The sequence below is a fragment of the Odontesthes bonariensis genome, chromosome 10, assembly GCF_027942865.1.
Source record: "Odontesthes bonariensis isolate fOdoBon6 chromosome 10, fOdoBon6.hap1, whole genome shotgun sequence".
Taxonomy (NCBI): Eukaryota; Metazoa; Chordata; class Actinopteri; order Atheriniformes; family Atherinopsidae; genus Odontesthes; species Odontesthes bonariensis.
The window spans coordinates 419,972-437,178 of record NC_134515.1 but is presented as its reverse complement, the minus strand read 5'-3'; the positions used below and the strand labels follow the sequence as shown (position 1 = coordinate 437,178).

The 17,207-nt window shown below is 48.2% G+C and overlaps 1 protein-coding gene across 2 annotated transcripts in view; it reads left to right on the top strand.

Annotated features, from left to right (window-relative positions):
• mecp2 (methyl CpG binding protein 2) overlaps positions 1-16,382 on the top strand; it is a 31,569-nt gene extending 15,187 nt beyond the window's left edge. Inside the window, exons 2-6 of one of the 2 annotated variants that reach the window (XM_075475868.1) lie at positions 6,780-6,954; positions 7,326-7,519; positions 7,612-7,805; positions 7,886-8,022; positions 8,978-16,382. In XM_075475868.1, coding sequence (XP_075331983.1) covers positions 6,780-6,954; positions 7,326-7,519; positions 7,612-7,805; positions 7,886-8,022; positions 8,978-11,962 — 3,685 coding nt within the window. In that variant the 3' untranslated portion in view covers positions 11,963-16,382. Of the gene's footprint in view, positions 1-6,779; positions 6,955-7,322; positions 7,520-7,611; positions 7,806-7,885; positions 8,023-8,977 lie in introns of both variants that reach the window. The other variant, XM_075475867.1, reaches the window with a different exon arrangement.
• The last annotated feature ends 825 nt before the right edge of the window (positions 16,383-17,207 follow it).

Below are 17,207 nucleotides of genomic sequence, written 5' to 3'. Positions count from 1 at the left end.
ACCGCATACCGCATACTACATACTGCATACCGCATACCGCATACCGCATTCTACATACTGCATTCTACATACCGCATACCGCATACCGCATACTGCATACTACATACCGCATACCGCATACCGCATACTGCATACTACATACTGCATACCGCATACCGCATACTGCATACTACATACTGCATACCGCATACCGCATACTGCATACTACATACTGCATACCGCATACCGCATACCGCATTCTACATACTGCATTCTACATACTGCATTCTACATACTGCATACCACATACTGCATACTACATTCTGCATACCGCATTCTACATACTGCATACTACATACTGCATACCACATACTGCATACCGCATTCTGCCTACTGCATACCGCATACTGCATACCGCATTCTGCCTACTGCATACTGCATACTGCATACTGCATACTACATACTGCATACTACATTCTGCATACCGCATTCTACATACTGCATACTACATACTGCATACCACATACTGCATACCGCATTCTGCCTACTGCATACTACATACTGCATACTCCATACTGCATACTACATACTGCATACTGCATACCGCATACCGCATACTACATACTGCATACCGCATACCGCATACCGCATTCTACATACTGCATTCTACATACTGCATACTACATACTGCATACTGCATACTGCATACTACATTCTGCATACTGCATACTGCATACTACATTCTACATTCTGCATACTGCATTCTACATACTGCATACTACATACTACATACTGCATACTACATACTGCATACTGCATTCTGCATTCTGCATACTGCATTCTACATACTGCATACTACATACTACATACTGCATACTACATACTGCATACTGCATTCTGCATTCTACATACCGCATTCTGCCTACTGCATACTACATACTGCATACTCCATACTGCATACTACATACTACATACTGCATACCGCATACCGCATACTACATACTGCATACCGCATACCGCATACCGCATTCTACATACTGCATTCTACATACTGCATACTACATACTGCATACTGCATACTGCATACTACATTCTGCATACTGCATACTGCATACTACATTCTACATTCTGCATACTGCATTCTACATACTGCATACTGCATACTGCATACTACATTCTACATACTGTATACTGCATTCTACATTCTACATACTGCATACTACATTCTACATACTGCATACTACATACTACATACTGCATACTACATACTGCATACTGCATTCTGCATTCTACATACTGCATTCTACATACTGCATACTACCTACTGCATACTGCATTCTGCATTCTACATACTGCATTCTACATACTGCATACTACCTACTGCATACTGCATACTGCATTCTGCATACTGCATACTACATTCTACATACTGCATACTACATACTAGATACTACATACTAGATACTGCATACTACATACTGTATACTGCATACTTTATACTACATACTGCATATTACATACTGCATACTGCCTACTGCATACTACATACAACTTACTGCATGCAACTTACTACATACTACATACTGCATACTACATACTGCATACTGCACATACTGCATATTGCATACTGCATACCGCATACTGCATACTGCATACCGCATACTAAATACTGCATACCGCATACTGCATACTTCATACCGCATACCGCATACCGCATACTGCATACTTCATACCGCATACCGCATACTGCATACTGCATACCGCATACCGCATACTGCATATTGCATACCGCATACCGCATACCGCATACTGCATACTGCATACCGCATACCGCATACTACATACTGCATACTACATACCGCATACTGCACATACTGCATATTGCATACTGCATACCGCATACTGCATACTGCATACCGCATACTACATACCGCATACTGCACATACTGCATATTGCATACTGCATACCGCATACTGCATACTGCATACCGCATACTGCATACTTCATACCGCATACTGCATACCGCATACTGCATACTGCATACCGCATACCGCATACCGCATACTGCATATTGCATACCGCATACCGCATACTGCATACTTCATACCGCATACTGCATACCGCATACTGCATACTGCATACCGCATACTGCATACTGCATACCGCATACCGCATACCGCATACTGCATACTACATACCGCATACTACATACCGCATACTGCACATACTGCATATTGCATACTGCATACCGCATACTGCATACTGCATACTGCATACCGCATACTGCATACTTCATACCGCATACTGCATACCGCATACTGCATACTGCATACCGCATACCGCATACCGCATACCGCATACCGCATACCGCATATTGCATACCGCATACCGCATACCGCATATTGCATACCGCATACCGCATACTGCATACCGCATACTGCATACCGCATACCGCATATTGCATACCGCATACCGCATACTGCATACCGCATACCGCATACCGCATATTGCATACCGCATACCGCATACCGCATACCGCATATTGCATACCGCATACCGCATATTGCATACCGCATACCGCATACCGCATATTGCATACCGCATACCGCATACCGCATATTGCATACCGCATACCGCATACCGCATACCGCATATTGCATACCGCATACCGCATACCGCATATTGCATACCGCATACCGCATACCGCATATTGCATACCGCATACCGCATACTGCATATTGCATACCGCATACCGCATACCGCATACCGCATATTGCATACCGCATACCGCATACCGCATACCGCATACTGCATATTGCATACCGCATACTGCATACCGCATACCGCATACTGCATATTGCATACCGCATACCGCATACTGCATACCGCATACCGCATACTGCATATTGCATACCGCATACTACATTCTGCATAGTGCACATACTACATACTGCATACTGCACATAATGCATACCGCATACTGCATACTGCATACCGCATACCGCATACTACATTCTGCATAGTGCACATACTACATACTGCATACTGCACATAATGCATACCGCATACTGCATACTGCATATTGCATACCGCATACCGCATACCGCATACTGCATACTGCACATAATGCATACTGCATACTACATACCGCATACCGCATACTACATACTGCATACTGCACATAATGCATACTGCATACTACATACCGCATACCGCATACCGCATACTGCATATTGCATACCGCATACCGCATACCGCATACTGCATATTGCATACCGCATACCGCATACCGCATACTGCATACCGCATACCGCATACTGCATATTGCATACCGCATACCGCATACCGCATACTGCATACCGCATACCGCATACCGCATATTGCATACCGCATACCGCATACTGCATATTGCATACCGCATACCGCATACCGCATATTGCATACCGCATACCGCATACCGCATACCGCATACTGCATATTGCATACCGCATACCGCATACCGCATACCGCATACTACATACTGCATACCGCATACCGCATACTGCATATTGCATACCGCATACCGCATACTGCATACTGCATACCGCATACCGCATACTACATTCTGCATAGTGCACATACTACATACTGCATACTGCACATAATGCATACCGCATACTGCATACTGCATATTGCATACCGCATACCGCATACCGCATACTGCATACTGCACATAATGCATACTGCATACTACATACCGCATACCGCATACTACATACTGCATACTGCACATAATGCATACTGCATACTACATACCGCATACCGCATACTACATACTGCATACTGCACATAATGCATACTGCATACTACATACCGCATACCGCATACCGCATACTACATACCGCATACCGCATACTACATACCGCATACCGCATACCGCATACTTCATACCACATACCGCATACTGCATACCGCATACCGCATACCGCATACTGCATACCGCATACTGCATACCGCATACCGCATACCGCATACTTCATACTACATACCGTATACTGCATACTACATACCGCATACCGCATACTACATACTGCATACCGCATACTTCATACCGCATACCGCATACCGCATACTACATACCGCATACTGCATACCGCATACTGCATACTTCATACTACATACCGCATACTGCATACTACATACTACATACTACATACTACATATTCATCGATCAGACAGTATGCAGAGCGTTTACCCACAATGCATTTGGCTCCTGCCCGAGCCGAAATCAGCCGGCCTGAAGCTGATTCCCCTTAAGCTCTAAACTCTGTAAACTTTAGCAACATTTGAAACATTTTCAGGTGAGAAAGTATTCGTTTAGATCCCCAACGTGTTGAAAACCTGACAAAATACCGGCTGTTTACAATTTTGTTTCCACGAATTCGGCGCTACTAAAGCTAGCCGCAGCGAGCTAACGCACTTCCTGTTATTTTCACAAAATAAAATACCCGTTGCCTTTTATCATAGGGAAAGCCATTATCATACAATTGGTGCTTTTGTTTTGAAAACAGGAAGTGAAGCTACCCTCGTTGTAGCTAGCTTGAAACTGCCGTTTTGACAGGAAATGACGATCGGCGACGTCACGTTACGTTGCATCTTGGGTAGTTTGAGTATGAGTAGTAACCTCATGATGCATACCCAACATTTCGGAGAATCTAGTATGCATCCGGGAACTTAAAAAAAGTTAAAGTTAGTATGAGTAGTAGGAGAAGTATGCGGTTTCGAACACAGTCACTAACCTCCACCGTGACTCACCGGCTGGTTTCACTGCTCAGTGCTGGCTTCCTGTCGGTGTGACAACTCTTCCTGAACCTTCATAATTAAAGCTTCAGCTAATCTTCATGCTGCATGGTTCTGAAGGGCCGCAGTTTGAAGGATCTGCTGTTTACATCAGGAACTCGATTAGCACAGTTATCACATTTATAGAGATGTGACGAGTTTTTATTGAAGTTAAATTCAGTTTTAATAATGAAGTTCCAAATCATAACAAATGTTATCTTCAGGCACTTCTAAAGGCCTCAGTATGCTTCTCCGTCGGGATGTCGGATACCCAAGGCAGTTCCCCTCCCGATCAGTAGGCGGCGCTACGTTAGACGACCCAATCTCTTACGTTTATGTTGAAAGTCGTTGATTGATGGTTCACCTTCCGGCTCCGTTCCACTCCTCACAGTGAACGAGAGAGAAAGACTGTTGTTGGAGTTGGAGCTTGTTGATGTTGAAATGCAAATAATTTTGACCAAATGTTGACCGGCCAAACAATAAACTCTTTCAAAAATGGCGGTGTTGTTGTTCTGAGAGGAAGGAGCTAAACCGGGAAAGTGATTCAGGAAATGTTGTTGTTAGCCGACCGATCACAACCCTTGGGGTCTCGGTCTCCTCGACGGATAGATCGGAATGTTAGCCGACCAATCACAACCCTTGGGGTCTCGGTCTCCTCGACGGATAGATAGGAATGTTGGCCGACCAATCACAACCCTTGGGGTCTACGTCTCCTCGACGGATAGATCGGAATGTTAGCCGACCAATCACAACCCTTGGGGTCTACGTCTCCTCGACGGATAGATCGGAATGTTAGCCGACCAATCACAACCCTTGGGGTCTACGTCTCCTCGACGGATAGATCGGAATGTTAGCCGACCAATCACAACCCTTGGGGTCTCGGTCTCCTCGACGGATAGATCGGAATGTTAGCCGACCAATCACAACCCTTGGGGTCTCCGTCTCCTCGACGGATAGATCGGAGTGTTAGCCGACCAATCACAACCCTTGGGGTCTCCGTCTCCTCGACGGATAGATCGGAATGTTAGCCGACCAATCACAACCCTTGGGGTCTACGTCTCCTCGACGGATAGATCGGAGTGTTAGCCGACCAATCACAACCCTTGGGGTCTCCGTCTCCTCGACGGATAGATCGGAATGTTAGCCGACCAATCACAACCCTTGGGGTCTACGTCTCCTCGACGGATAGATCGGAATGTTAGCCGACCAATCACAACCCTTGGGGTCTCGGTCTCCTCGACGGATAGATAGGAATGTTGGCCGACCAATCACAACCCTTGGGGTCTCGGTCTCCTCGACGGATAGATCGGAATGTTAGCCGACCAATCACAACCCTTGGGGTCTCGGTCTCCTCGACGGATAGATAGGAATGTTGGCCGACCAATCACAACCCTTGGGGTCTCCATCTCCTCGACGGATAGATCGGAACCAATCACAACCCTGAAACATTTTCAGGCGAGAAAGTAGTCGTTTAGATCCCCAACGTGTTGAAAACCTGACAAAATACCGGCAATTTACAATTTTGTTCCCACGAATTCGGCGCTGCTAAAGCTAGCCGCAGTGAGCAACGCACTTCCTGTTATTTTCACAAAATAAAATACCCGTTGCCTTTAATCATAGGGAAAGCCATTACCATACAATTGGTGCTTTTGTTTTGAAAACAGGAAGTGAAGCTACCCTCGTTGTAGCTAGCTTGAAACTGCCGTTTTGACAGGAAATGACGATCGGCGACGTCACGTTACGTTGCATCTTGGGTAGTTTGAGTATGAGTAGTAACCTCATGATGCATACCCAACATTTCAGAGAATCTAGTATGCATCCGGGAACTTAAAAAAAGTTAAACTCAGAATGAGTAGTAGGAGAAGTATGCGGTTTCGAACACAGCCCATGTTTACCCCAATCAGTTAGATGTGTGTCCGACTCGTTACCACAGCGGTTGGACACAACTTTGTCGTCTTTTGATGTAATTTTGTTTCCCCAGTGAGCGGGGTCAAGAAGGTGAGGAAGGATCCGCCGACCCCCAGCCCCCCACCCGAGAAAGAGAAAGGTCCCACAGTAAGAGTAAGAAGGCTCGCAGGGAGCGTCGCCATGCCGACCAGGGGGCAGAGGCGCCAGCCAGGCCGCCGCCACAGGAAGGGGAGGAGCCAGAGAGTCAGGTATGGAACAAGTCTTGGATTGGGTTGACTTTTGATTTCATTTTGATGATTGATTTTTTATTTTTTTTATATATATATATTTGAGTTATTTTTTATTTTTTATTTGATTGTTTTTTTTATTATTAGTTAGTAGTAGTATTTATTTTACTAGAATTGGTATTATTATTGTTGTTGTTAATACAATTATTGTAAATGTTAAAAAAAATGTTGAGTTACTTGACTAATTTGAATTTCCCCCATTGGGGGATGAATAAAGTATTTTTCTATTTCTATTTCTATTCTATTTCTGTTTATCCTCTACCAAACTACATAATCATTGATGTGAAAGTGTTGAGGTAAAGAGGTGTTGTGTCTCTTCCTCTGGGCAGCAGGCGGTGGCCGGGCCCTCGGAGCCGGGCTCAGGACCCGGGTCGGAGTCCGCAGGATCTCCCAGGCAGCGCCGCTCCATCATCCGGGACCGCGGGCCCCTTTACGACGACCCTACGCTGCCTGAAGGCTGGACCCGCAAACTGAAACAGAGAAAGTCCGGACGCTCTGCAGGAAAGTTCGATGTCTACCTGATTAAGTAAGCCCCGCCCACCCTGATGTTGGTCAGCCGCGATGGGACGAAGTAAAAACTGATTACTCTTCAACTTCTGTTGTGTTCTTTCTGCGAAGCTCGGAGGGAAAGGCGTTTCGTTCCAAGGTGGAGCTTATGGCTTACTTCCAGAAGGTTGGGGACAGATCCACGGACCCCAACGATTTTGATTTCACCGTCACCGGGCGTGGGAGCCCCTCCCGCCGCGAGAAGCGCCCCCCCAAGAAACCAAAGGTGGTGAAGCCGTCGGGGCGAGGCCGTGGGCGGCCCAAAGGTAATCGGGTGACCTGGAGTCATTATGCTGAACTCAGCAGTTCTTTTCGTGTGTGCTCATCTCTTTTTGTGCTTCCGTAGGCAGTGGGAAGATACGGCAAGCCACCGAGGGTGTGGCCATGAAGCGCGTGGTGGAGAAGACTCCAGGGAAGCTGCTGGTCAAAATGCCCTTCGGCAAGGCAGAGTCCTCCACTGGGACCCCCTCGACCACCTCAAAGGTATCATTGGTCTTTCATTAAAGGGACACTTTGTAATTTCTTCCCCCATCTAGTGGTGCAATTTTATTTTGCAAAGTCGAATGAATTTGCTCTCTAGCGCCTCGCGTTTTCAAATGTGCGCTGCAACTTCTTGAACAACGGCAGGCAGTATGTGTCAAGATTCAAGAAGCTATAGCTTCAGACTCGAGGTCCATACAAACAAAAATACATCCAGACACACAGTACAAAGGATTACATAACACACATACAACAACACTATAAATACAGATGACAGATAACATGTCAGATAACAGAAGTTGACATAGCCTTTGGTGTGCAAACAATGTTAGTCATATTCCGGGAGTTACCGGAAGTGACGTTGATGCAGCGGTAGTGTTAGCAGCAGTAGCGTTAGCAGCGGTAGCGTTAGCAGCGGTAGCGTTAGCAGCAGTGTGTAGTTGCTATCTGGAAAGTGTTCTTTTAAATAAACTCCCGGTAAACTTACAAACTTTCTAATGCCTCGTTTTGTGAGTTAAGAGCCTATGTGTACTACGGCAGAAGTTTGGTAACAATCAATGCATTATTAGTGGGATAATTTACCAGATAAAATCTATTTACCATTAGCGGCTGTAATAAGCCATTCGGCGTTGGGGAAATCGCAATTCGAAGTGCTTTATGTCCCTCTCTGCACTTCGTCGTTTTTCATAGAGCGGAAGGACATGGCAGCCTCCATAGAGCTCGGCCGCTCTGTAGATACAGACGAGTTATTCTTCACTCAGGAGGATAAGGGAGATTTTTGACAGAGATAATTTTACACCAATGAGGACTAATTTATGAATGAATATGTTGATTTGAGCTAATAAATGACTTAATATATTACATAGTGTCCCTTTAAGTAAATCTTCATGATGCCTTAATTGCAGATGTTTCTAAATGCCCTTAATGAATAAATTTTGCCTTGACTTGATCCCTGCAGGTGTCGTCTCCTGCCGCGGTGTCTAAGTCCCGTCCTGGCAGGAAGAGGAAATCAGAGCCGGAGCTTCCACCTCAACCTCAGACTGCCCCCAAGAAACGGGGCAGGAAGCCAGCGGTAGCATCAGCAGCATCTTCGGTTGCCACGACATCCACCTCCTCAGCATCCGTCTCCGGTAGCTCAGCGGCTGGGAGCTACGCCGCGGCCGCCATCTTGGCTGCTGAGGCCAAACGGAGAGCAGCCAAGGAGTCTTCCACTAAACCCGTTGTCCAAGAAACAGCCCTACCGATCAAAAAACGGAAAACGAGAGAGACAGTAGAGGAAATGGAGAGTGTTCAGACCCCGAAGGTTACAACCACTGAGACTGGAGGGAGGACGACTTCAGAGGAGAAGGGCGGTAAAGCAGAGGGGGCTCAGAGCTCCGATCTCCAGTCCACCCCCTCCGAGCGGAGCCAGTCGCAGTCGCAGATGCAACCCGACGACGGCGGCCAATCGCACGGACACAAGGCGCATAAGGGGCGGAAGCACAAGGAGAAAACTGGGGCGGGAGATGGAGGAAGCAGAGAAGAGGAACTCGGTGAAGATGAAGCAGGAACCGAACGAAGTGGCAGCAGCCGTAGCAGCATCAGCCCAACGAAAAGCCACAAAAGGAAGGAGCGTCCGCCTCACAAACACCACCATCACCACCACCACCACCACCATCATCATCGCCACCAACAGTCCTCTGCCTCATCGTTAGATCAGCCTCCTCCTCCAGTCTCTGAACACCTACTACCTTCCAGCCAGTCCAGGCCTGAAGCTGAGCCACAGACTGTTCTTCAGCCCACCCCCCAGCCGTCACAGCAGGACCCCCCCAGAACGCAGCCCAAGTTTGTGCCTGAGCCTCCGCATCCAGTCCCTCAACCGTGCCACCAGCTTCAAACCTGTCCTCAGACCCAGTTCCCCAGCCAGTCCCAGGTCCAAACGCGACAGCCAGTACCTCAGTCCTCTCCCACGAGACACAACAAACCCCTGCCACTGCCCCTGCCCCAACAACCCCCCACTCAAACCCATAGTCAGCCTCAGTCCACCAACCAGAAAGTACAGTCACAACTAGCCCACTCCCCAACTCTGCACCGAACACAGCCCCAGGCTCCGCATGCTCCACCTCAGTCCCCGCCCCTCCTAAGTGTTCATCCATCCCTAATAAGGCATCCACAATCACAAACCCAGTCCTCCACAGCACTCGAGCCTCAAGTCCAGTCCATGCACTCATCTCAACACCAAACCCAGCTCAAGAAACTATCCCAGCCCCGGCCATCACTTACGCCTCAACTCCAAACGCAGGCCAGGACACCAACCCAACCTCAGCCTCAACCCCAGACTCGGACCTCAATGCAAGTCCAGGGTCAACCCCAGGCCAGGACCCAAACGCAAGTCCAGGGCCAACCCCAGGCCAGGACCCAAACGCAAGTCCAGGGCCAACCCCAGGCCAGGACCCAAACGCAAGTCCAGGGCCAACCCCAGGCCAGGACCCAAACGCAAGTCCAGGGCCAACCCCAGGCCAGGACTCAAGCGCAACTCCAGGGTCAACCCCAGGCCAGGACTCAAACGCAAGTCCAGGGTCAACCCCAGGCCAGGACTCAAACGCAAGTCCAGGGTCAACCCCAGGCCAGGACTCAAACGCAAGTCCAGGGTCAACCCCAGGCCAGGACTCAAGCGCAAGTCCAGGGTCAACCCCAGGCCAGGACTCAAACGCAAGTCCAGGGCCAACCCCAGGCCAGGACCCAAACGCAAGTCCAGGGCCAACCCCAGGCCAGGACCCAAACGCAAGTCCAGGGCCAACCCCAGGCCAGGACCCAAACGCAAGTCCAGGGCCAACCCCAGGCCAGGACCCAAACGCAAGTCCAGGGCCAACCCCAGGCCAGGACTCAAGCGCAACTCCAGGGTCAACCCCAGGCCAGGACTCAAACGCAAGTCCAGGGTCAACCCCAGGCCAGGACTCAAACGCAAGTCCAGGGTCAACCCCAGGCCAGGACTCAAACGCAAGTCCAGGGTCAACCCCAGGCCAGGACTCAAACGCAAGTCCAGGGCCAACCCCAGGCCAGGACTCAAGCGCAAGTCCAGGGCCAACCCCAGGCCAGGACTCAAGCGCAAGTCCAGGGACAACCCCAGGCCAGGAATCAAGCGCAAGTCCAGGGACAACCCCAGGCCAGGACTCAAGCGCAAGTCCAGGGCCAACCCCAGGCCAGGACTCAAGCGCAAGTCCAGGGCCAACCCCAGGCCAGGACTCAAACGCAAGTCCAGGGCCAACCCCAGGCCAGAACCTCTGTCCAACTTCAATCTCACCTTCAACCTCTGCATCAGGTGTTAACCCAACCACATACAAGGTACCCATTGCAACACCAACTTCAGACTCAATGCAGACCCCAACCCGGACAGTCTCTCTCCCAGTCTACTTCACCAGTTTCCCAGTCCCAAGCACAACCGCAATTTCAGCAGATTCAAACGCAGCAGCGTCCTCAACTCCACTCTCAGCTTACCAGACCACAGGGGCAGCATCTGTCATCCCAAAGACCATTGTCCAGCCTATCCCGGACCAACTTTGTCCCTGCTCAGCCCAACCAGAGCGAACAGCCCCAAGACCTGAGCACCACACGACCCAGCCGGGGGGGGCAGCTCCCAAGGAGAGAGGTCGGCTTGGAGAGTGTCAGGGCCGAGGGGAGAGGGGAGCTGGCCACGGCGTCGGAGAGCAGAGAAGTTTCAGGAGGCGGCAGAGGGTCGAACAGCACCTCGAGGCCCCCCAGCTCTGGGCCTCCTGGGCCCCCCGGGGCAGCAGGAGGCGGCCTGGTGCCCGGGGCTGATGGCAGGGCTCGGCTGAGGGCAGATCCAGAGGCGGCAGGCGAAGGCAGGGAGCTCAGAGACATCGTTCCCCAGTCTGCCGTCCCCTGTCCCAGCCGCGAAGAGACCGTAGAGTCACGGACTGCCGTCAGTGAGAGAGTCAGCTGATCGGTTGGACCGAAGACCGGCCGACTGATGGGTGGCCCGACGGGCTGCGTCAGCAGAAGGTGGAAGAGAACTGAGGCCAGGCTGCTGATGGTTTATAGACACGATGAGGGCGTTTCACAGTGCTGGAAAGACTCCTCTGCTCCATCTAATTCTAGAGACTCTTCACAGTTCTGGATTCGAGAACCAGCCTGGCGCTAAGAGACAGCTGGAAGAGAGTGGACAGTGTCTTTTTCTAGGAAAAACAAATGAAAAGGAAAAAGTGACAAAAAGTGTGTGTGTGTGTGTATATAATCAAAAGGCAGCTGTTGTGTCCCGCTAGTCTCCATCGGGAGGGGGGAGTAGTTTGGAACTAAAAACCAATGCTTAACAACACATTACTCTGATGAAACGTTGCTTCCGGAATATAATCTGTTTTTCTTTTATTTAGTAGTTAATTGTTTTGTCTTTGTTATACAGCTTTAAACTCTGATATTACTGATGGTCCCAGACTCGATATCTCCTGCTCCCGACTGACGGCTCGGCTCTAAAACGCCTCTTTATTGACTGACAGCTCCTTCCTGAAACTGGTCCTCGACTGAATGCCTCAGAGATGATGTGAGGCGGCGGTTTGCACCTTAAACTGGTTTCTTAGATTTCTCGCAGTTTTGGTTTTCTTCCCCATTAAACCCACAACAAGTAGAGGGTGGGTCAGTAAAGCCTGCCGGGTACATCTCTGAGTAGTTCTATCCTGAGTCCACTCGGCCCTGATTCTGAACACGGTTTGAAACAGTTGAACAACATGAGGAGTTCTTGGTTCCGCCTGACGGACTCAGAAACTGACGAGTCGGGCCAAGAAGAAAAGCTGCTCATGTTTCAAGTGTTTCCAGTTGTTCTTTCAGGATTTTTCCCAAACTGGTCTTCATGAATTTGTTTGTTTCTGTACTGTTTTGTTTCCAAAGGAAGCAACGTTAATATCAAACCAAACCCACTTTAAAGTAGCTTTATTTTAGTTCAACGAGCAGGAAAAGACTTTTTTTTTATTGTGTCTTCATGTTGAATGTCTGGAACAGTTGTGCAGTCCTCCAGTTTGTACAATCAACCGCCTGCATGTCGCTCAGAGACCGTGCAGGCTTCAACCAGAGCGCCCGTACGCAGAGGCCAGCCAGGCCGGTTTGAGCTGAGGGGTCAAACCTGGACCAAAGTCTGGTTCAGCTTCATGTGGGCTCAGGTGTGCAGACAAATGATTCAACTGTTCCAACCGAGAGTCTGGAAGTTCAGATCTGAGAGGCGAGGCAGAACTGAAGGTTTAATCTGCTCAAACTCCATGAAATAAAGATTCTGACCATGGAAAGGAAGTAAACAACCAAACGGTACCAAAGAGCTGCAGGAGTTCAGAGTTCAGTCCAGTTAATGGGTTCATCCGGTGTTTGTTTGTTACTATTCTGTGTTCAGGTCCCATCAGAACTGCAAGAATCAAAAAGCTATAAAATCTCAGTGTTTCAGAAAATAATCTGCACTTTTTAGCCTGAACGTGCACTTTACAGTTAGCTGAAGGTAGGTTCCCCTGAGGATGCACCGCGTTCGCCTCCATCTGTCCTTTATAAACGCTTCATCCTGCTCAGGTCTGCTTAGAGACAGAGAACCATGTATCAGGGTTAGGGTTACCTTACCAATCCATCAAAGATCCACACAGAGATGGGTAACCCTGTACGATCAGGGTTACCTTACCTTACCAATCCATCAAAGATCCACACAGAGATGGGTAACTCTGTACGATCAGGGTTAGGGTTACCTTACCAATCCATCAAAGATCCACACAGAGATGGGTAACCCTGTACGATCAGGGTTAGGGTTACCTTACCAATCCATCAAAGATCCACACAGAGATGGGTAACTCTGTACGATCAGGGTTAGGGTTACCTTACCAATCCATCAAAGATCCACACAGAGATGGGTAACTCTGTACGATCAGGGTTAGGGTTACCTTACCAATCCATCAAAGATCCACACAGAGATGGGTAACCCTGTACGATCAGGGTTAGGGTTACCTTACCAATCCATCAAAGATCCACACAGAGATGGGTAACTCTGTACGATCAGGGTTAGGGTTACCTTACCAATCCATCAAAGATCCACACAGAGATGGGTAACTCTGTACGATCAGGGTTAGGGTTACCTTACCAATCCATCAAAGATCCACACAGAGATGGGTAACCCTGTACGATCAGGGTTAGGGTTACCTTACCAATCCATCAAAGATCCACACAGAGATGGGTAACCCTGTACGATCAGGGTTAGGGTTACCTTACCAATCCATCAAAGATCCACACAGAGATGGGTAACTCTGTACGATCAGGGTTAGGGTTACCTTACCAATCCATCAAAGATCCACACAGAGATGGGTAACTCTGTACGATCAGGGTTAGGGTTACCTTACCAATCCATCAAAGATCCACACAGAGATGGGTAACCCTGTACGATCAGGGTTAGGGTTACCTTACCAATCCATCAAAGATCCACACAGAGATGGGTAACCATGTACAATCAGTCTTTGGACTGTGATAGGAACCATGTTGAGGTTAAATCAGGAGCCAGAGATCAGATTCCGACACCAACTTTCTCTCTGTGGCCTCAGAAGTCCACAGGCTGCGAAGCCTTCATCATGTCCCACATGATTGTTGCCATCTTGCTCCTTTGAAACCAGAAGTTAAAAGTGTGCCGTGGATCCTCTGCTTCACCACCAGTTTTACTCTAAATTGGACCCATGTGTCATCAACCACTCAGCCCAACACCAATGATTCAAACAGCTGCCAAGTCAATAAAATCATAAGGGAACCAGCATTTTGCACAGGACTCTGATTAACAGGTCTCAGATCGGCTCAAAGGAACCACAGTAATGGATCAAACAGAACCTGGTTCAGTGGAACCAAACTGCTTAGATGTGAAGTCACAAACTCTGCAAATTTCAACATTCAACATTGTTAAATTCTGTCATTTACATTCTCACGGTGGGTTTGTCCTCCTGAGGATCCAGCAGGGGGGAGACGGCAGCTGTTAAAGTCTGTTAAATCCCAGCCGTCTCTGGTGAAAGTTTGTAAAGCTACCAGATGAAAAATGAGGCGGGTGTTGGTGGTGATCTTCAGCTTTCTGTCATTGTGCCTCTGCTGAAGATCAGTTCACTGACTGGATTACTCCTGAAACCTAAAGAAACGAGTCCGCGGTGTGCCACTCCAGCACCTACATTAACTAACTACCTACAGTTAGTTAATTAACATTAATTAACTACCCACAGCACCTTAAGATCTGTAAAAACTGCGGTTCGAGCTCGTCAACTTCATCTGCGGTGGTGCCGTGTTTCAGCTTCGCTCTGCACTAATAGAACTTCTTCTGAATATTAAGTGGCGTCCAGGGAAGACGTCTCTGTAAAGAAGACAGAGCAGTTAGCAGTTAGCAGTTAGCCGGCTCAGACACACAGCTTGATGCTAATGAACTGTAGCAGACCCATTTCTGTCCTGGTCGGTGTTTGTTGGCTCCTGCTGCTTTGTAGAAACATCCTGAAAGTAACACCAGAGAAAGAATTTGGCAGATTAAACACTGTAACACCTGCCATACAAACAGATCTCAGTGTGAACCTGAGTATTCCTGAGCTGCACGAGGCGACTGTGGGGAGAAAAAACTCCCTTTGAACGGGAAGAAACTTCCATCAGAACCAGAACCAGGAAGGGCGGCCATCGGCCCGGACCGGTTGTATTTTCAATGTATTCGTTAAATAAATGAAGAGCAAAGAAAACTGATGCGACTTGGTTAAAAGCTGGCTTCAGGTACTGAATGAGTTGTTTTTCATGGATCCCTGTCAGACAGGTGAGCTGGGATGTTTGTCCAACCTGCCGTCAGGGTTTCCGGCTCTCGGCCCTGAACTTCCAGACTCTTGTCTTCACAAACTGTAAAATGAATGTCTTCATCCCGGACAAAACAAACGTGCCTCGCTCTGAAACGTGTGCTCACCTGAAGCTGCATGGCCGTGACCTCGCACAGGTGACGAGGCCTCTGCGTACCCGCGGCCTGCCGCCGCCACGCTCGGAGCGTTAGCTTCGCGCCGCCGCAGAAAGCAAACGTCCCTCTGTGATCGGACTCGCTCCACAGGACTCGACCCGGCACAAACGACAGTAACCAGCCACCATATTGCATGTTCCAGAGTTTAGTGCCTATAATATTGTGCGTCTTGCCAGAAGCCACCATGTCAGCCAAGCCATGTTGTGTTTCTAGACTTAGTAGTGATGTGTGTGGTGACTTCATAGTTGCTAATATTGAGGATGAATATTCTGCTTTTACTCTGGTTGGAATTCAGTGAAACTCCAAAATACACTGTCGCTGTAGACAAACTAGTTTTTACCTGTTTTCTTATTTTTCTTTCTAACTAAAAGCGTTTGTTGTCCCCTGATGTGTGTCGTCTGACTGAGCTTCTCCTCCTCACTCCAACACCACCAGAGCTGAAACTTTACTGCTGATGGGGTTCAGAAAGACCAGATAACCTTCAGAAAGACCAGATAACCTTCAGAAAGACCAGATAACCTTCAGAAAGACCAGATAACGTTCAGAAAGACCAGATAACCTCCAGAAAGACCAGATAACCTTCAGATAACCTTCAGAAAGACCAGATAACCTCCAGAAAGACCAGATAACCTTCAGATAACCTTCAGAAAGACCAGATAACCTCCAGAAAGACCAGATAACCTCCAGAAAGACCAGATAACCTTCAGAAAGACCAGATAACCTCCAGAAAGACCAGATAAACTTCAGAAAGACCAGATAACCTTCAGAAAGACCAGATAACCTCCAGAAAGACCAGATAACCTTCAGAAAGACCAGATAACCTTCAGAAAGACCAGATAACCTTCAGAAAGACCAGATAACCTTCAGATAACCTTCAGAAAGACCAGATAACGTTAAAAAAGACCAGATAACCTTCAGAAAGACCAGATAACCTTCAGAAAGACCAGATAACGTTCAGAAAGACCAGATAACGTTCAGAAAGACCAGATAACCTTCAGAAAGACCAGATAACGTTCAGAAAGACCAGATAACCTTCAGAAAGACCAGATAACGTTCAGAAAGACCAGATAACGTTCAGAAAGACCAGATAACGTTCAGAAAGACCAGATAACCTTCAGAAAGACCAGATAACGTTCAGAAAGACCAGATAACCTTCAGAAAGACCAGATAACCTTCAGAAAGACCAGATAACGTTCAGAAAGACCAGATAACG